This window comes from Balaenoptera acutorostrata, chromosome 20 (genome assembly GCF_949987535.1).
Source record: "Balaenoptera acutorostrata chromosome 20, mBalAcu1.1, whole genome shotgun sequence".
Taxonomy (NCBI): Eukaryota; Metazoa; Chordata; class Mammalia; order Artiodactyla; family Balaenopteridae; genus Balaenoptera; species Balaenoptera acutorostrata.
Window position 1 is genome coordinate 53,192,287 of NC_080083.1, and position 20,803 is coordinate 53,213,089.

The following is a 20,803-nucleotide window of genomic DNA, read 5'->3' on the forward strand; positions in this document are numbered from 1 at the left end:
GCGTGAATATACAATGGAGAATAGACATTCTCTTCAATAAGTAGTGCTGGGAAAACTGGACAGCTACTTGTAAAAGAATGAATTAGAACATTCTCTAACACCATATACAAAAATAAACTCAAAATGGATTAAAGACTTAAATGTAAGACTGGATACTATAAAACTCCTAGAGGGGGGCTTCCCTGGTGGCACAGTGGTTGAGAATCTGCCTGCCAATGCAGGGGACACGGGTTCGAGCCCTGGTCTGGGAAGATCCCACATGCCGCAGAGCAACTGGGCCCGTGAGCCACAACTACTGAGCGTGAGCGTCTGGAGCCTCTGCTCCGCAACAAGAGAGGCCGCGATAGTGACAGGCCCGCGCACCGCGATGAAGAGTGGCCCCCACTCGCCGCAACTGGAGAAAGCCCTCACACAGAAATGAAGACCCAACACAGCCAAAAATAAACATAATAAATAAATAATAAATAAAAATTAAAAAAAAAAAACTCCTAGAGGAAAACATAGGCAGAACACTCTTTGACATAAATTACAGCAATATTTTTTTGGATCTATCTCCTAGAGTAATGGAAACAAAAGCAAAAATAAACAAATGGGACCTAGTTAAACTTAAAAAGTTTTTCCCAGCAAAGGAAACCATAAACAAAACAAAAAGACAACCTACAGACTGGGAGGAAATATTTGCAAATGATGTGACTGACAGGGGATTAATTTCCAATATATACAAACAGCTCAAACAGCTCAACATAAAAAAAACAAACAACCCAATCAAAAAATGGGCAGAAGATCTAAATAGACATTTCTCCAAAGAAGACATACAGATGGCCAACAGGCACATGAAAAGATACTCAACATTGCTAATAATCAGAGAAATGTAAATCAAAACTACAATGAGGTATCACCTCACACCAGTCAGAACGGTCATCATCAAAAAGTCTACAAATAATAAATGATGGAGAGGGTGTGGAGAAAAATTTACATTCCACTGTTGGTAGGAATGTAAATTGCTGCAGCCACTATGGAAAACAGTATGGATGTTCCTTAAAAAACTAAAAATAGAGTTACCATATGATCCAGCAATCCCACTCCTGGGCATATATCCAGAAAAGACAAAAACTCTAATTCAGAAAGATTCCTGCACCCCAGTGTTTATAGCAGCACTGTTTACAATAGACAAGACATGGAAACAACCTAAATGTCCATCGACAGATGAATGGATAAAGAAGATGTGGTATGTGTGTATGTGTGTATATATATATATATATATATATATATATATATATATATATATATATATATACACATACACACATGGACACACACACATATATATGCAATTACTCAGCCATAAAAAGAATGAAATAATGCCACTTGCAACAACATGGATGGACCTAGAGATTATCATACTAAGCGAAGTAAGTCAGTCGGAGAAAGACAAATATATGATATCACTTATATGTGGAATCTAAAAAAATGATACATATGAACTTATTTATGAACTTATTTACAAAACAGAAATAGACTCACAGACATAGAAGACAAACTTACGGTTACCAAAGGGAAAGGGGGTAGAGAGATACATTGGGAATTTGGGATTAACAGATATATAGATAAACGATAGCACAGGGAACTATATTCAATACCTTGTAATAACCTACAATGGAAAAGTATATATGTATATATATATATATATATATATATATATATATATATATACATATATACACATATATATATGTATATATATATATATCTGAATCACTTTGCTGTATACCTGAAACATTATAAATAACTATACTTCAATTTTTAAAAATGAGCAAAAGACACCTTTTATCAGAGAAGATATATGCATGGCAAATACTCACATGAAAAGACGCTCAATATCATTGGTCATTAGGAAGATGTAAATTAAAATCTCGACAGGACACCACAACATACCTACTAATGGCTAAATTTTAAATGACGGCACTATTAAGTGTTGGTGAGGATGAGAATGGCTGGGAATCTCAAACGCTGCCAAAGTGTTTCCCAAAGTGGTCTGTTCCATTTTGCATTCCCACACCAAGGCCTGCACACAATGTCACAGCAGCTCTGGTCATGCTACCGTCCAAACTGGAAACAACCAAATGTTGATATATCCACACGAGGGACTACTACTCAGCAACTGATCTTGTAACATCAGGCTGACTCTCAAAGCACTGTGCAAAGTGAAAAAAAAGCTAGACAAGAAAAGCTACGTATTGTGTGATCCTGTTTATATGACATTCTAGAAATGACCAAACTATAGGAACAGAAAGCAGATCAGGGTTGCTGGGGGCTGGAGGTGGGAAGAGGTACTGACTTCTGGGATGCAGGAAATAGCTGATATCTTGAGTGTATGATGGCTACTTGCGTCTGTCCATTTGCTGAACTGAACTGTGCTCTGAAAAAGGATAACTTTTTACATAACACTAATAATTTACATAATAAATTTGTACATAAATTATCCTTAATAAACCAAACTTTTAAAAGTTACTCATTTTCTTTTTTAGGAAGTAGAAGCTTTATAAATACCTAGAATTTGACAATAACAATAACAATAAGACATCCAATATTTATGACACAAATCTGAACACTCAGTAAAACATGCATGGGGGAAAAGACACCAGAATGCTAGCTAATCAACTGTCATTGTCACAAAAGGAGAAAGACTGTGGTAGTTTAAATCTTTATCTCTGTTTTTCTAATTTCCTGTAATGTGATCACTTACCCTTGATAAAAATTATTTTTAAAAAAGACACACTTGGGAATCCCCTGGCGGTCCAGTGGTCCAGGACTTGGCACTTTCACTGCTGTGGCCCGGGTTCAATCCTTGATCAGGGAACTAAGATCCCACAAGACCCACAGAATGGCCAAAAATAAAAAAAATAATAAAATAAAAAAGACACTCTTTAAAAATGTCCTTCATAGAGAACAAACTGGTGGTTGCCAAGGGGGAGGGGGTTGGGGGAGGGATGGAGTGGGAGGTTGGGGTTAGCAGATATAAGTTTTTATATATAGGATGGATAAACAACAAGGTCCTACTGTAGAGCACAGGGAACTATAGTCAATATCCTATGATAAACCATAATGGAAAAGAATATTTAAAAAATGTCTACATATGTATAACTGAATCACTTTGCTGTACAGCAGAAATTAATACAACATTGTAAATCAACTGTACTTCAATAAAAAAATTGATTAAAAAAAGTCCTTGATTAACAGATACCAGTGGAAAATAAACAGAATGAAAAGAACTGGTGGAATCTAGAATATGTCTGAAGCTTGGCCCAATCCATCTGAGGATTAAGAGGGAACCTGTTACAGGATCTCAAGGCGACAAAGCTGGTAGATTAACACCCAGCAGAGGTGCTGAGCCCTGCCTGTCCCACACGTTTCCTGTCGGGAGGTATGACAGAGGCAGATACCAGGGCACAAGGGGACCTGTTTGTGTCCCTATCCCTGAGAGGGTGTAAATTCTAGGCAGGGTATCCCCCCCATCCCAAGTTAAGCACAGTATAGTCTTTGTATTTTCTGGCTTGTTCTGAGACGTTTCACATGGAAATGACCCATTTGCTTTGAATGTATGACTTTCAGTGTTTGCTGCAGCCTCAACATGACTCTTCACCTGTGGTTGGGAGGCACTCCTAATGCGACTTTGTCACTAACTACAAAGATTCCGTAGGAGCTGCTGCCTTTCAAGTCTCTGTGTGGTAGGGACCCACAATAATAGAATATGATTGCTTATACACACACACAAAACACACACACACAGGAAGTGCTGGACAATGCGGGGGTCCCTGTGGGGGGGCACAGGCCATGAGACTCCCAGCCTCAACCTTACTCAAGGTTGATGTTGGGCAGGAGGAAAAAGCTGTCCACAGGCCAAGGCCTCTCCTGCACCAAACACAGGACAGCATTGAGGGGGCAGACACAGCGGGAGTGGGCAGGCCAGCAGCCCCAGGGGGCAGGGTAGAGAGGAGCCCAACCCCACAGCCCTGAGCCCGCCCGGTTCCTCCACCTGCATGTTTAAAGGGAAAGCAGATCTTTAGCCGGACTTTGCCTGGACAATTCCATGATTCTCCCTTTGGCTTTCTCTCATCGACTCAGGGAAATGAAGGAAACGAGTATTTTTAATCCAGCATTACCCATGTAAAATGGCTTGTTTTAAAAACAATCAGTCCCTCCGTTTTTGTTTTTCTGAGGTCGAGTGGAGCTATGATGTGCTCCCTCCAGAACCGGCTTCCACATCTGGGCCCCAAGCACCCTGGAGGTTTGGGGAATTCAGGCAGTGCTGTGTCTGGAAGCCTCTGTCTCCAGCACCCCGCCCAGGCTACACGTCCAGCCCTCGCTAGAAGTGAGAGGGGAACGCGAGGGGGGCCTCTTCCTTCCCTTTTCATGGAGATTAAAGCAGGATTTCGGATGGAACTCAGCCCTGGGCAGAACAATAGAGAAGGGATGAAGTTCCTGCACACAGGTGGTGAAACTGCAAATCAAAGGGACACCTTTATCTGCCCAAGATAAATACCCCTTTTTCTTTCTCTCTCTCTCTCACTGTTTCTCCTTAATCCTCCCAGGAAATCTGAGCATGAAAGCTTTGCTGCTCCTGGTGCCACGGAAAGTTTGAAAGGATTTAAGAAACACTGAAATCTGGGTGAACAATAAGGGGGCTTCAAGGCGGAAGCTGGGGCCGGAGGGCTGCGGGGCTGCAGGTGCACCCCTTTGTCCCAGGAGAGCCGAAGATGGGCACTCCATGCTCACCTGTGAGGAGCTGGGCGTGGAGTCCACTCCGCACCCGCCTCCGCATTCCCACACTTGTCACGAGCTCTCCCCGCTCGCCCAGACCCCCCCGTGGTCCTGAGCCACCTGGCCCACCTCCATGGCAACCAGAAGGGCCGCCTGTACCTGAGTGCCTCTTGGATGGTCTTGTGAGCCTCGTCGCGATGCTTCATGCCGACCAGGCTGGTGGCCCACTGCTGCAGGATGCGTTTTTTCTCCATGTTGATGGCATCTATTTCTGTGCAGGCCTGCAGTGGAGAGTTGAGGTTACTTGGATGTTGGCCTTATGTCATTAAGCTCAGAGCCCCAAAAGGATGTCAGAGAGCCCCGAGCTTCCTGAATCATCTTCCTTCTCTGTTACCCATGCTTTTCTTTATCTGCATCAGCAGAAGGACACATGTGAAATTAAACATGGCTCTAAAGACCTGTCTAACACCTGCCTGAGCCTTGAGCCCCAGCTGTGACATGGGAACAGTAACAGTACCCACATCCTGCGGCCGTCGGATCAGAGGGGATGGTGCCTGTACACCCACCACGTTCTTAGCTCGACCACAATTGCTGTGTCGTGTGGTGCTCAGAATGTCCTGATGGGTCATTTCAGTGGAATCATTGCACCGTTAGCAAGTTGGCCTCGTGCTGATTCCCGGAAGGGGCACTGAGTGGGAGCTCGGGTGAGACCCCCATTAGGCCATGAGCATCTCTGTAGAGGTGATGAGTCCCAGCAGCGTCTGCTCTTGGTGGATGTGCATGGTAGATGCTGGAGGAAGTCAGAGTGGCCTTGAACGCTCACAGGGACGATAAAAGGGTGGAGCTGGATGTGAAAGAAGGTCTCACCCCTGGGGATCCCACTCTCAGGTGTCAGGGCTTTAAAAATCATCTATTCATTATTATTATTATAGAGCATAAAGTGGTATGAATTAATTATACCATGACTGGTGAGACATTTCAGGATTTGGGTAAGTTATTAACTGAGGAGGTTGCTCTGTGCCGTGGAGTAGGTTGTGCACTGCCCAACAGTTCCCGGCCGAGGCAGTAGGTACCAAAACCACTGGGCTCCTCCCCAGGCTGGGCTCTGCGGGGCTGGTCAGCCAGAGGCAGGTGCCCCCCGACTCCCCAAGGCTGCCGGACGAGGGCCTGCTGACCAAGGTACAGGCTGAGATGCAAAAATCGAGGCTGAATTCAGTCTTTAAATGTTCTAAACACACTCCTCATAAAAAAAAGTGTTTATTCTACTCAAATTAGAATATGGAGATAAGCAAAAAGAAAATAAAAATAATCCCACAACTTAGAGTTTACCATTTCTAACACCCCGGTGTTATCTTCCTGTGTGTGTGTGTGTTTTGCGTGTGTGTGTAAGCAATCATATCCTATTATTGTGTTGTAACTTAGTATTAAAAAGTAGCGGGGGGCTTCCCTGGTAGTGCAGTGGTTGAGATTCTGCCTGCCAATGCGGGGGACACGGGTTCGAGCCCTGGCCTGGGAGGATCCCACATGCTGCGGAGCAACTAGGCTTGTGAGCCACAATTACTGAGCCTGCGCGTCTGGAACCTGTGCTCCGCAGCAAGAGAGGCCGCGATAGTGAGAGGCCCGTGCATCGCAATGAAGAGTGGCCCCCACTTGCCACAACTAGAGAAAGCCCTCGCATAGAAACGAAGACCCAACACAGCCATAAATAATAAATAAATACAGTGTAAAAAAAAAAATTGCCATCAACTGGTGGCTTAAACAACAGAAATTTATTTAAAAAAAAAAAAAAAAGTAGCGGGACTTCCCTGGTGGTCCAGCGGTTATGACTGTGCTCCCAATGCAGGGGGCCAGGGTTCGATCCCTGGTCAGGGAACTAGATCCCATGTGCATGCCGCAACTAAGAGCCCGCAAGCTGCAACTAAGAGTTCGCATGCCACAACTAAGATCCCACGTGCTACAACTAAGACCCGGTGCAGCCAAATAAATAAATATTAAAAATAAAAATAAAAAGTAGCATATCGTGAATGGGTTTCCGTGCCAGTAAATATTTATTTTATTGGTGGGATAGTCCTCCACTGCATGGATATATCATAATTTGTTTAACCAATGTCCTCTTCTTGGGACTTTCTTGGTTATCACACACAGCACTGTGTCCCCAGTGACTCTCTATTCATTTTGTTCGTGAAGTATGTAATGTATACAGAAATTGTATTTGCATGCCTATTCTCCCTGGAATGAAGTCCAAACAGTGATATTTTGGGAGAGCTTGCTGGGGAGTGGGGTGGGTGTCCCTGACATGCAGTACAGTATTGCCCTTGAATAAGGATCTGGATGAAGACAGACTGCACCCCCGCCATCAGTGTGGGAGCCCCAGTTCCCCTGCCTTGTTCATCTTTGCCAACTTGGTGGGAGAACCCCTGTCCCGCTCTCGTCTGTCATCAATGTCTGTGTCGTACCTGCCATGGGACCCCTGTTCTGGGTGCAGGAATGCAGGATGAACAAACGTGGGATGGTCCTGCCCCGATGGCACACAGCCAGCAGGGAGGGGCGGGAGGCAAAAAAGACGTAATGAAAGAAAACTACAGCATCGTGTGTGTGTACACAATCATCACAGAGCAGAATCGCACACGGCAGATTCTGAATTGATTTTCAAAATCTCTTTACACCACCAAACTTACTGGTGTTATGCTTAGAAAGGCCTCTCCAACCCAGGGCTTTATAAATATTTATCTTTTTCTTTCTTCTGGTACAGTTTCCCTTGTTTCAATACTTGATCCCATGTGGAATTTTAGTGTGTGGTATGAGGAAAAGATTTGATTTTTTTCCCCAAATGATTAACCAAATGTCCCAACACCACCGGGTGCATAATTCACTCGCTCTCCATTAATATATAATCCATGAAATTTCTATATAAACGTTTCCTTGATTCTGAGCTCTCTCACAGGCTCCCACAGCCTACCTGTCTGTCCCTGACTCCAGTAATTCATTATTTTAGCCTCTAGGGCTTTATAGTATTTAATGCTAGGTGGACCCACCATTCCGGTTTGTCCTGGACTCCCCTGGTTCGAGCCCAGAAAGTCCCACGTCTCGGGAAATCTGTCATTTCTGGGCAAACTGGGACCGTGGGCCAGCCTTCATGAACCTTCCTCCCTGGACAATTCTCTGCTAGTCCTCTGAATTTATGTTTCAGATAAAATTAAGAATCACTTTGCTAACTAAGAAGTTTTTTCCCCCCTGAGATTCTGATGGGAGCACATTCTAGGTTAAGTATATTCATAGGTTGGCAAGCACTGGACGCTTTCCCATGTGGACGCAGGTGTGTTTGTTCATTTGTTCAAGCCCATTTGTCTCTCCTTCAATAAAAGTGGGTTGTTTCCTTTGTGTCATCACTGCACGTATGAATGCAGATGGTGACTCACAGATTAAAAAAAAAAAGGTCACAGCCACTTTGGTTTCCAGTGCTGGCCACTGAACTTGGAGCTGCACTGAGCCCGTGCCCTCCCTTACTCCACACGGGAAGGGAGATGTGGGCACTGCCCTGGAGCACTGGCTGCCCAGGCTGAGAACGGGTAGGGAAACTTCAGCCGTCTCCGAAAGAGGCCTGCTGTCGCTAAGGAACTTGCTAAGGATGCCCCAGCAAGCAGGACAGAATGTTCCAGCTCCTGAGAGGCCTTTCAGTCTATCACTGGCTACAGTGGGAATAAGAATACGGGCCATCAGTCAGCTGGTATCTACTGTGTCCCCAGCGTGGGTCAGCCAGATGCTCTGAGATGCTTATGAGGACAGACAGATGTGCAGGAGGCTGGCCGGCTAACTGGGGGCTCAGTCAGTCTCCTTGCAGGCATGCAGGCACTGCCTGGGCGCTGCCAGATGGCGCTTGTGCCACTGAGCGCTTACCTCGCTCACTGCCTTCCTGAGCGTCCGGGTGTCCTCAGCCTGCGCATGGTACTGGGCCTCGAACAGGGCAATCTGTTCTTCCAGCTGGTTGGCTCGGGTGGTCAGCTGGTCCACGTGCAGGTCCTGGAAGGGAGGGGACGAGATGCACAGTGAGATGGGTCCCCAGCAACCTCAACCCACGTCAGCAACCCCATGCTGGGCATGGCCCCCAGGGCTGCGGTATTCACGCAGGGGCAGGGCTGATCAGATCAGGAAATCAAAGATGTGGCAAATAGTCACACGGGCGTCATCTTTGCAGAATACCTGCTGCTTCTTCTCCAACTCGGCCCGCATGCGCTCGGCTTCCGACTTCTTCACGACTCGCTTCATCACCCGGATGTCGTCACGCACGTCCTGGTCTATGTTCTGCACGTAGAAGAGATGCAGAGCCAGGGTCTCCATTTCGGTTTGCAGAGCTGCCACTGGGGAGAGAGGGGGAGGGTGTCCCAGCATCGCACACCGGACATCATGGAAGCAGCACCCCTCCCCCCACTGTGGGGTGGGTCTGGGAAACAGCCTTTAAACTACAAAGACCCATACCTTTTGCCATCAAAGACTTTACAGTCTAGTTGCAGAGACGAAATATATGTAATCTATGCCCACCAACTGCAATAAGCCCTCCATTCCCACCACATATTAGAGATTCTCCGTGTCTAAGGATGTTCTGAAACAGTGTCAAGGTTACGAGGCCTCATGTGAATTTTACAGATTTCTTACCACTTAGAGGTTGGCAATCTCAGGTACAGTCCTAAATCCCCTGGGAGGAAACCAGCCTGAAGGGTGGGCTGAGCACCACTGGAGTATGGGTTCCTTGGAACGAAACCCACATGAGATTGATTTATAAGCTAGAACACCAGTTTATTTAGGGAGATAGACTTCAACCAGTAATTGCTGGCTCACTTGTGTAGAGCACTCCTTATTCAGTGGGTAGATCTAAACAGAAAATTGATTTATAGATCAAAAGGCTGCTGGGTGAATATCATGTTGGAGTTAGGTGATTTTGAAGGATGAACTTAAACTTGAAAAATAATTTTTTAAATTTTTACATCTAAGATGACTGTAAAAACCCTAACACTAGAGAATTCTTTGGCTCCTGTGTGGGTAAGAGTTATGGGGCAGGGGAATGGAGCAAATGCAGGGAAACGAGGGGGGAGGTTTTGTAGAAAGAGTGGTTGCCGGGTGGACTGGGGTGGGGGTATATTTGGGGAGAGGGTCTTTAAAGAGGTAATTAAGATAAAATGAGGTCACCAGGGTGGGCCCTAACAACTGGTGTCTTTATGAGAAGAGTAGGTTAGGACACAGACACACAGAGGATGACTTTGTGAGGATACAAGGAGAAGACAGCTGTCTACAAGCCCAGGAGATTGGCCTCAGGAGGAACCACCCTGCCAACACCTTGATCCTGGACATCTGGCCTCCAGAATGACAAGAAGACAAACTTCTGTTCTTCAAGCCGCCCAGTCTGTGGCCCTTTTCTATGGCAGAGGGCGCCAACTAATCCACCCCCACCTGAATCAGAGAGCTCGCCCACCCATCCTTCAGGGCACTCACTTCTGCCCCTCTATCCTTTCCTGGCTGAGTGACTGAGAGTCAATATTTCAAATATTCTTTTTAATTTGTATTCTTTCAACATTAGTGAAATCAAGTCTATTTTCACAGTTTGAAGACCAGCTGTCCTTTTCCTTCTCTGACTTGCCCGCTCATACCATTGGCCCTTCTTCTAGGGGTGGGATAGTCGTCTTTTACCTATTAGGCTTCAAAGGGCCCTTCATGTAATAAAAACAGGGTGGCTAGTCTTAAATGCCTCCCATGACCTCTGCCCCCAGTGTCACTCCTGTGATTGTGTTTTGTGGCAAAAAGGGAAATGATCAGGTGGGCCTGACCTGAGCAGTTCAGCACTCTAGAAGCAGAGTTTTCTTGACCTGGTGTCAGAAGAGGAAGCCAGAGAGATTTGCAGGGTCAACGAGATTGGTTTAGTGTGAAATAGGAGTCTAAGTGTTTATTTTCAGGTGGTCAAATGATCAAAAATATTTAGTGATTTAAAAATACAACCTGTACTTTCAATTTGCAGTAAATAGCTAAATTCCTGAGTAAATTTCCTGGAACTCCCTACTCCGCACTATTGATCTGTTTGCCCATTTTTTCTCTAGTGCCATTTTGTTTCTATTGCTGTAGATTGATACTGTGTTTTGATACCTGATAGGACAATTTCCCTTCATTATCCTTCCTTTTCACAATTTTCTTGGATATTCTTGTGCATTTAGTGTTCCAAGTGAACTTGGAACTTGAAAATCATTGGAGAGCTTTTTAGGTATTGCATGCATGCATTGATAAGGGGAAAAAAGCAAGGAACAGAGCAGTGGGTATAATATGCAGCTACTTGTGTAAAATATATAGAAAAAAATACCACAACCCTTGTAACTTTGCTTTTATATGCAAAAACATCTTTAAAAGAATACACAAGAATCAATAATACCGTGTGCCTCTGTGGAGGTGGCTGGAGGCTGGGGCGGGGGAGACTCCAGAGTGCCTTAATTTTGTATTATTACTTCTTGAAAATAATAAATAACTATGTTAAATAAATTCAAGTTCACCCAAAACATCCCATCATGGATTTTAACTGGACTTGCATTGAACTACTTATTAATTTGGAGAGAAATGACATTTGTATCCTCTCATCTGGTTACATGATTGTTCCATTTATTTAAATCTGCTTTATGTCCTTTAGTAAAATTTTATTGTTTTTCTTCAGATAGGTTCACTTGCTTCTTGTTAGACTTATTCCTCAGTATTTTATGGTTGTTATAGCTATTATGGATGAGGTTTTAAAAAATTATAATCCATAATTGGATATGACTGGTAGAAAAGAAAATTATAGCTCTGGTATTCAGTTACTTTATAGATTTCTTACTGTTTTTTTCATCAGTGATCTTGAATCTGCTAGGTAAACAATCATACCATTGGTGGAGAATGAGTTTCATGACTTCATACCCAGAATCTATACTTCGTTTATTTTTCCTGTTTTCTTTCATGGTTGGAACCTCCAAAACAATGCATCCTCGTCTCATTCCTTAACTATGATTACTCCAGGGCTTTCCTCTGAGTAAAACTGCCTTGTTAGTGGCTGATAAATACTTACAAAGAACTTTCCTTCTACCCTAGTTTAGGATGGACAATGAGTTTTATCCAAACACCCATTTAACATCCACTCAGAAGATCTATTTGTTCTCTCTCCTTTAAGAATATAATGCAATGAATCAGTAGATTTCCTAATTTCAAATTATTCCAGAATTAAGCCCTCTTGACTAGGAAGTATTTTTCTTTTCATATATTGCTGAACTTAATCTTTTGTTGCTGAGTAAAAATTTAATATTTGCTAATATTTTATTTAGGATTTTTACACCTCATAAGTAGGACCACTTTATAATTTTCTGTTTTTGTACGATGTTAAGCTTTTGCAGTAAGGATTATACTGAACATTGTAAAATAAGCCTGGGGGTGGGGGTGTGGTGTCCCTGGTGGCGCAGTGGTTAAGAATCTGCCTGCCAATGTAGGGGACACGGGTTCAAGCCCTGGTCTGGGAAGATCCCACATGCCGCGGAGCAACTAAGCCCGTGGGTCACAACTGCTGGGTCTGCGCTCTAGAGCCCGCGAGCCACAGCTACTGAGCCCACGTGCCACAACTGTTGAAGCCTACGCACCTAGAGCTGGTGCTCCACAACAAGAGAAGCCACCGCAATGAGAAGCCCACGCACTGCAACAAAGAATAGCCCCTGCTCACTGCAACTAAAGAAAGCCCGCGCACAGCAAAGACCCAATGCAGCCAAAAAAGAAAAAAAGCCTGGGAACAGTTTCCCAAATTTTCCACCCATTTGTGGGTTGAATAACATAGGAAGTGTCTGGTTTTGTCCTGTCTGTAATTCTATGGCATTTTTTCCCTTTACCTTTGGAATTTAAAAATTTCACCAACTATGTCTAGGCATGTTTATTTTTTCTTCCACCCATCTGGCCCTCCATGCGTCTTTACATCTGAAGATTCATCTTTCTTGAACTCATGCAAACGTTTTCCTCTGATGTCACTGGTTAATGCCCCTAATCTCCTGGAATTTCTATCTCATGGATACTGACTTTACCAGACCTACCATCCATGTCTTTTATCTCCTTCTCAAAACGTCCATCACTTTGGGTTTTTGCTTTGAATTCTGGGCAGAATTACTCAAACTGACCTTTTAGTACACAAGTTCAATTGTTCAATTTCCAGCAGTGCTGATTTGCCTATTTAGTACTTTGGGCGGGGTGCGGGAGGTGATTCTATTTTTTAATTCCGAGTATCCTTTTCCCTAATAGTTGGTTCTCATTTGACTGATGAGATGTCCTCTAAAATCTCATGTCGAACACCAGCTGGCGTATGCTATGTTTTCAGAACCCGGTCTGTGTCTGTGGAGGCGTCCGCTCTCCTGTCTGGGGATTGATGCTGATGACTCACATTTGGATGTGAAGGTTTACTGACTGGTGGGCTTCACGCCCCTCCTAAGTGAGGAGGTCAACTGTGGACATTCTCCAGAGGCCAAGCCCCACGTTTCACCTACGGGACAGTGCAGTGGCGGCACCTGGTAGGCAGGGCTGGGACCACAACCCGAGTTCTTTAGTCTGAAGAAGGGAGAAACGGTGCCGTTAGGTGGGTCCTTGCTTCTGGAATTCTGCCCAGAATTCAGGAGCTTCTGCTCCTGCTCCCTGGTGACTTCCAGAAAGGACAGAGTGTCCACAAAGATGTCTGGATCTTTCCAGAAGCCCATCCACACCTTGAGGATCTGATGAGGGGTGCTGGTGGGCACTCACTTCTCCTGTGTGGAGGGGGTGGGGGACCTGTGTCCTCTTTCAGACTGGTCTAAATTCTGTTATACCTGGAGGATCTGGCTCCATTGTTTTAGTGTGAATGTCTGCTCTTCTCTTTTTGGTAGATTCTGTTAATTTGGTGATACTCAGGGAGGGGTGCTCTTCCCCAACTCTGTCCAGAAAACTCTCCTGCATTTCTCAGGGTCCAAAATGCTTCTTTCCATCCACAGTTGGGATATATGTGTGATTTTGGTTTCTCCCAAATTCTTTTAGGTTATTTTCCCCATTATGATAGTAATACAGAATTGCTAAAGAAAGTTGGAAACATGAAAAAGCACAAAAACTGAAATAACCTGCTGTGACCACACTGTTCACTGTGGCCCACGACCTCCGCTCCGTGCAGAGCTGTTGCTTCGGTAGGAACAGTGCACGGTGACTAGTTGCACCCTCACTGTCTCTTCTGCTCCAAAGCCACCTATTCCGTGTAATCTGCCACACATCCTGGGGCTGCAGGGCTCTGGACCATGGGCTCCTGCGCTTTGGATTGGCCTCACCTATAACTCCCCACCTATTTAAACTCTGCCCATTCCCGCTCTTCCCTGCCTTCTGGATACCCTATCTTCAACCCCAGCAGCCCACCAGCCTCTCCAGCATTTTTTAAAATAATTAATTAATTAATTTTTGGCTGCATTGGGTCTTTGTTGCTGCGTGCAGGCTTCTCATTGTGGTGGCTTCTCTTGCTGCGGAGCACAGGCTCTAGGCGCACGAGCTTCAGTAGTTGCGGCACACGGGCTTAGTTGCTCCGCGGCATGTGGGATCTTCCTGGACCAGGGATCGAACCCGTGTCCCCTACATTGGCAGGTGGATTCTTAACCACTGCGCCACCAGGGAAGCCTGCCTCTCCCGCTTCTGACTCCAAATACCCCGCCTACCGGCTTTCAGCGTTTGCTACTTAGCCTAATTAGGTGCATTTTAAGACATTTATGTCTTCCTTTCCCCAAAAGCTTGGGAACCCCTCCAGTACAGGAACACAGCTTGCCTTTCATGAAGCCCTGTGATGGCATGTGGGGACAACCCTCGGGGTCATGATGGCACTCGGGAACACCCCACCAGGTTGCAACGGCATTCAGGGATACGATGGCATGTGAGGATGCCCCCTGGGGTCTCTATGGCACGCGGGGCCGCGCCACGGGGCCGCCTGTGAGGACACGGGGCCGCCTTACACTTCTTGCGCTCCTCGTTGGCGGTCTCGCAGGTCCTGGCGTAGAGCAAGCGCACGCTCTGCAGCTCCTCCTCCTTCTTCCGCCTCTCGCACGCTGTGATCGAGTGGCGGTCGTGGCTCTTCTCGAGCTGCATCTGCAGGCGGGCCAGGTGCTGCTGGACCCCGTAAAGGTCCACCCCCAGCTCCTGCCGCTGGACTCGGCTTTGCTTGGTGGCCACGCCCTGCACCAGAGAGAGAAGCTGGGTCACGGAGATGCGGGTGCACAGCCAGGTGGAAGGCAGGACAGGTACGCACCAGCTCTTGAAGCTCCAGCCTCAGTTTCTCTATTTGCCGGTTAAGATAGGTCTTCAGGGCAGCCTGGAATCTTATCATCAGGGGCTAAAACAGTGGAAGAGCACAGCCGGTTACTGTGCTGTCCCCTCCAGGGCTTAGCCTAAATTGCCACAGGTCTTGGCAGGGGATGGCAGAAATGACTTCCACGCTGGGTGCTCCCCAATTCTGCCCAGGATTCTTATTCCAGAAGCCACAAATTCAAGGTACTTGTGGTCTCATCCTAGGCACTGAAGGACCTGAGTGCAAAATGACAGGGTGGGCTGGGGCAGTGGTCCTGGTTTAATCCCTGGGGCCAGAGGGCAGTGATGAGCAGTGCCTGGGATGCCAGCACCAAATGAACCCTCAGCCCCTTTTCCCAGTGCAACCCTGATCCTTCCCGTGGTACCGGGAGCACCAAGTCTTTCCAAAGAGGTTCATCCAATCAAGACCTGCCCTCCCCACTTGCCAGAGGGGTGGGACACTCAAGGCAGTGGCTATCAGTGGGGGTGATTTTGCGCTCACCCAATACCCAAAGTCTGGAGACATTTCTGGCTGCATGTTGACATGCTGCTCAACATCCTACAGTGCCCAGGAAGTCCCCACCACAAAGAGTGATCCGGCCCCAAATGTCTATAGTGTGGAGGTTGGGAAATGCTGACTCTGAATGAATGAACTTAAAGGGAGAATAAACTTTACAAGGTGGCAGCTCAAACCCTGCAGATAAACCATTCAGGGAGCAGGTGAGACCTGAGTGCGGCATTTGCCGGGTGGAGGGTGGGCTGTGGAGACTCGGGGCAGGGCAGGGCAGGGCCTACAGGGCAGGTGTAGGAGTGTCTCTAAGTCCATCTTCGTCTGCGTGGGGCAAAAGCAAAACTCCAGAATGTTTCCTTACATGGTTTGGGTCCAAAACCACCAGCTGGGATCTGTCTTCCTCGGCCTCGTCACTGGCCTCAGACTCCACATTCTCCACCAGGCCTCCTTCCTCGGCCGTGCTTAACTGCTGGATCCTGTCCAGGAACGAGGATGTGTCTCCTTCCCTGGGGCGGGCATCAGGCTCTGGGGGGACGAGTAGGGGGGACAACAAACATCACTGAGGAGTTAACAGAGAAAGCGCTTATCAGGCAAAGCTGACGCCCAGTTTCGTGCAACGTGATGGAAAAAAGAAACAAAAGGCACCCCTTTGGCTTAGGGTTCACAAGTGCTATTCACAGGGTCTTCTGCTCATGAATTTTCTACTAGCTGATTCAACACATTCTGTAGAAAGGATTACATTTTAAAGGTAGACAAGAAGGAAACACATTTTGTTGACACTTTTTAATACATCAATAGTGAACAGAAAGGTGGCTTCTTAATGATGGACTAGATTTTTTTTTTTTTAATGGAAAACAGATATGATTGAAAAGAAATCAGTGAGGCTCTAGTTTCAACTTTTCTCCCTTCCTGAGCTGGAGAGTTCCTGTTTTGTTTCTAACTCCTTTAGATGTGTGCTGTCTGCATGTCGCTTGTGAGTGATGTGAGGCTTTGTTAGCTGGACTATCCACACACACCCATCATATGGAATATAAAAAAACCCAATCTGCTTTGCCACGTACTCAACACTGGGATACCAGAGCCAAGTGGAAAGACAGGGGTGTGCCGGGAAAGCCTTGGAAACTCAGCAAACAGACACATGTTTGGGGGTGAGCTCCCCCGAGACCAGAAGGCAGTGAGACATTTGGCCAGGGCTGTGGGCTGGGGCGTCACCGGATCTTGGTCCAGGCCTGGTTCTGCCACTTACATGGATAGGTTACTTAATGACTCTTAGGGTCTCTAAAATGGAGAACAGTGCCTACCTCACTGGGTTAGTGTAAGGATTAAATGAGATAAAACAGAAAAATGCTCCACATGTGTTATCCATATCCGTTAATGATATTTTTATCTTTTGGCTCACAGCCCAACAGGAAACAAGGTAACAGGTGGTGAATGAGTGGCAGCCCTCGCGTAGAAGGGCACGTGAAGTGCCTTGTCCCACAATACCTGGCTCCTGTGTGGAGGGGCCCTCTGTAACCAGAGGCGGCTCATCAAAGTCCAGGGATGTGTTGCTGCTCCCCCGGCTCTGTCCGAGGCGGTGCTGAGCCCCCAGAGGAAAGACCTTCTGCCGGAGCGCTCCCTGGGATTGTTTTTAGAGCAAAAACAACCAAATCTGAATTTATGAGGGTTTAGTCAGGACTAAGGAGTTAATTCATTACAGTGTTCAATTCAACATAGTTGTGGACTTCCCTGGTGGCGCAGTGGTTAAGAATCCACCTGCCATTGCAGGGGACACGGATTCGAACCCTGGTCCAGGAAGATACCACATGCCGCGGAGCAACTAAGCCCACGCGCCTAGAGCCTGTGCTCCACAACAAGAGAAGCCACCGCAATGAGAAGCCCACGCACCGCAACGAAAAGTTGCCCCACTCGCTGCAAATAGAGAAAGCCCGCGTGCATCAACAGAGACCCAACGCAGCCATAAATAAGTAAATAAATAAATAAATTTATTTTTTTAAAAATAGAATATTGTTTGCATAACATTTGGCTTTTGCAAATGGTCAAAACAGAAAACACCTACCTCCACCCCCATGAGGAATCCGGGAGTGGTCTCTTTCTGTCTAGATCTGTAGCAAAGTGTAAACGCTGAGGCATGGGTGTGCGCTGGACTTGGGTTTCTTTACTCCCAAATGCTGCTCTCTCCAAGGATGGTAAGCAACACCTCTGAGCATCCTCTTTATAAAAGGAGGCTGGAAAGCCTGAGCCCCGGCCAGGGTCTCCCAAGAGGGCTGTTTCTTCTCTTCTTTCAAACTGTTTCACTTTAGGGACATTTCCATATGAAAAGGTTTTCCCTCAATAGAAGCACCTGGCTCCATTTTAGCTCTAAAGGGGACTCTTGCAATGATTATTGTTGACAGTAATTACTGCTGCTGATGAATAGGTGAATATTAGTAACAACAGACAATGACCCTGCACAAGACCCTGCAAGGTGGATGCCAGTCATTTCTGTCACCTGTAGGGGAAGCAGCTCACAGAAGCTGAAGCCCTTGCCTAAGTTCGCACAGCCAGCCAAGGGCCATCTCAACGCCCAGCTCCTGTTCTTTCTAATTGTACTTCCTCAGGTGATGCTGCTTCTAGAAATGATTTCTGAGGCATCCAGAACCACGGTGACATTAATGGGGGCCCAGAGTCCAAAGCCCACGTCTGGGGTGTCCAGAAAGGGCTTCTCCTAATGAGACATCAATGAGGTGTCAGAACACGCCGATGACACAGCAGCTCCTACTCCACAATTAAGTTACTTCTTAAGACTGAGAGCTGAGAGGAGAGAAATAGGGTTCTCTCTTTGGGCTTGTCTCTGCCCTTCTGGTTGATCAAATTTGGAGACTGTTTCTTCGAGAGTTTTCTAGAAACTAGACTTGAGTATGGAAATTGGTTTTACAGCTCAACAAGTGACCTGTACTTCAACACTCCTGGCTATCTTTTATTTATTTACTTTTTGGCCATGCCTCAAGGCTTGTGGGATCTTAGTTCCCCAACCAGGGATTGAACCTGGGCCCTTGGCAATGAAAGAGCAGAGTCCTAACCACTGGACCGCCTGGGAATTCCCAGTCCTGGCTATCTTAGAAAGGAGGGCACTGTTTTGTTGTGTTAAATTCTTAAAAGTGGTTTTGATCATGTACTTGTCATTTGTAATTATAAAGCTTAATTAGGGCTCATCGAATATCAAATTGTGTCATTCTCTAAAGTTATTAACTCTTTTAGGTTTCACAGGGTGGGGAGGGATTGTCACTTCACCGTTCAGAGCAAGAGTGACGGTCTGCCAGCACAGCTGCATGCCTCTGGGCAAGGAAGTCCCTTGGCCCCTCAGTTTCCTCACCTGAACTATGGGGATAATAATAGTTCCCACCTCACAGGGTTGTTGTCAGGATTCACTGAAACAACACATGTCAAAGGCATTGAAGTGTCCAGCCCAGAGTCCATGATGGAGAAACGTTATGCATTCTCTTCCTGCCCCACCCTGCCCCTCACTTCCCTTCTAGAACAATCAAACCTAAAGCCAACAGGTTGGCTTGGCCCAGTGTGGGGTGATGAGCCTGGACAAGGTGAGGAGAGCAGGTTCCAGAGACTGTCCCCGAGGTGGGTCATGATAGCACAGGTGTCAGGCTTGGGCCTGCTGAGGAGGGGTCCTGGTGTGGAGAGACACAGCCCAAACAACTGGGGCCTGGCCTGGGTGGGGTTGGCCCAACAAGGTGATGAGGGTGTCCACAGTCAGGGTGGCCCAGTGAGGGTGTGTGTCTGAGCCTGAGTGGGGTGAGGAGTGTCCACATGGGGGCAGGGAAGTGCAGTGAGGGTTACATTCGGGGGATTGATCAAATTAATAATATGTTAAGGATAATAGGGACCAGGTCTCCTACTGTTGGAAAAAGGAGTTAAAATATAGAAGAGGAGAAAACTAGCAGGAACCATGTCAATGGTGGATTGGAATTAGAGATGTTTTGATGTGAGCTACCTGTATGTGTGTATGTGTATGGTGTGTTTGGGGTCGAGGGTTCCGTGAAAAGAAACCAAGCTCCTGGAGAAATGTCTGGTACTCAGGCTGGGGCAGTCTGTGCCGGAGAAAAGAAAGTGCTTAAAGGATGATGGTGGTTAAAAAAAAAAAGAGAAAAAAAAGAATGGTACTGATGTGTCAGAAAGACACAAAGGCCAATTTGAATGGGCTCACTGGTCAAATTGGGAACAATCTGAGCCTCCATATAAATAATGATAGTAATGAATTATAACACAGTGAATGAAATGGGAAACAATGAGTTTCCCATTTGTTCCCATATGGAAACAATGAGTCCATACAGATATGAAAATTTACATGAATAAATTGAAAGTTTAATGAGGAATGGATGTTACCATAGTTTCAGAGTATCCCTCCCATGTTTATCTCAGAATGAAGAGTTGTTTTAATATTTGAAAATCAATCAATGTAACCACCAAATTAACAAACTAAAAAAGAAAAAAACATGATCCTCCCAATAGACACAGAAAACACTTTTGACAATAGCCAACATCCTTTCATGATTAAAAAAAAATCCACAAACTAGGAATAGATGGAACTTCCTCAACCCGACAAAAGGAATCTATGAAAACCCACAGCTAACATCATATGCAACTGTGAAGATTGAAAACGTTCCCCCTAAAATCTGGAAAAAGGATGTCTGCTCTCACTACTACTATTTGACATTGTACTGGAGGTTCTAGTCAGTGCAATCAGACATGAAAAAGAAATAAAGGGCATCCAGATTGTAAAGGAAGAAGTTAAACTGCCTTTTTTCACAGACAACACAATCCTTTTCGTGAAAAGTCCTATGGATTCTACAAAAACAAAAAAAAAGCTACTAGACCCAACAAGGGTGATTAGCAATGTTGCCGAATATAAGAATGATATACAAAAATCAATTGTATTTCTATAAATTAGCAACAAACAATTGGAAACCATTTATAATGGCATCAAAAAATGTAAAATAGGAAATTCCTTGGTAGTCCAGTGGTTAAGACTCCACGCTTCCACTGCAGGGGGCACGGGTTTGATCCCTGGTCTGGGAACTAAGATCCTGCATGCCACACACCGTAGCCAAAAAAATAAATAAATAAAAAAGAAAATAAAATATTCCACAAATTCTTTTAAAAAAATGCAAAATATATAGGGATAAACCTGACAAAAGATGTGCAACAGCA

The 20,803-nt window shown here is 45.7% G+C and overlaps 1 protein-coding gene across 1 annotated transcript in view; it reads right to left on the minus strand.

Moving 5' to 3' along the window:
* The window catches only part of CCDC40 (coiled-coil domain containing 40), a 42,614-nt gene that overhangs the window by 17,615 nt on the left and 4,196 nt on the right, over window positions 1-20,803 (minus strand). The window contains exons 4-10 of the mRNA XM_007185807.2: window positions 17,084-17,216; window positions 15,960-16,123; window positions 15,050-15,133; window positions 14,757-14,976; window positions 8,962-9,119; window positions 8,659-8,781; window positions 4,921-5,042 (exon numbers count right to left, since the gene is read on the minus strand). Of these exons, the coding sequence (XP_007185869.2) occupies window positions 4,921-5,042; window positions 8,659-8,781; window positions 8,962-9,119; window positions 14,757-14,976; window positions 15,050-15,133; window positions 15,960-16,123; window positions 17,084-17,216 (1,004 nt within the window). The remainder of the gene's footprint in view (window positions 1-4,920; window positions 5,043-8,658; window positions 8,782-8,961; window positions 9,120-14,756; window positions 14,977-15,049; window positions 15,134-15,959; window positions 16,124-17,083; window positions 17,217-20,803) is intronic.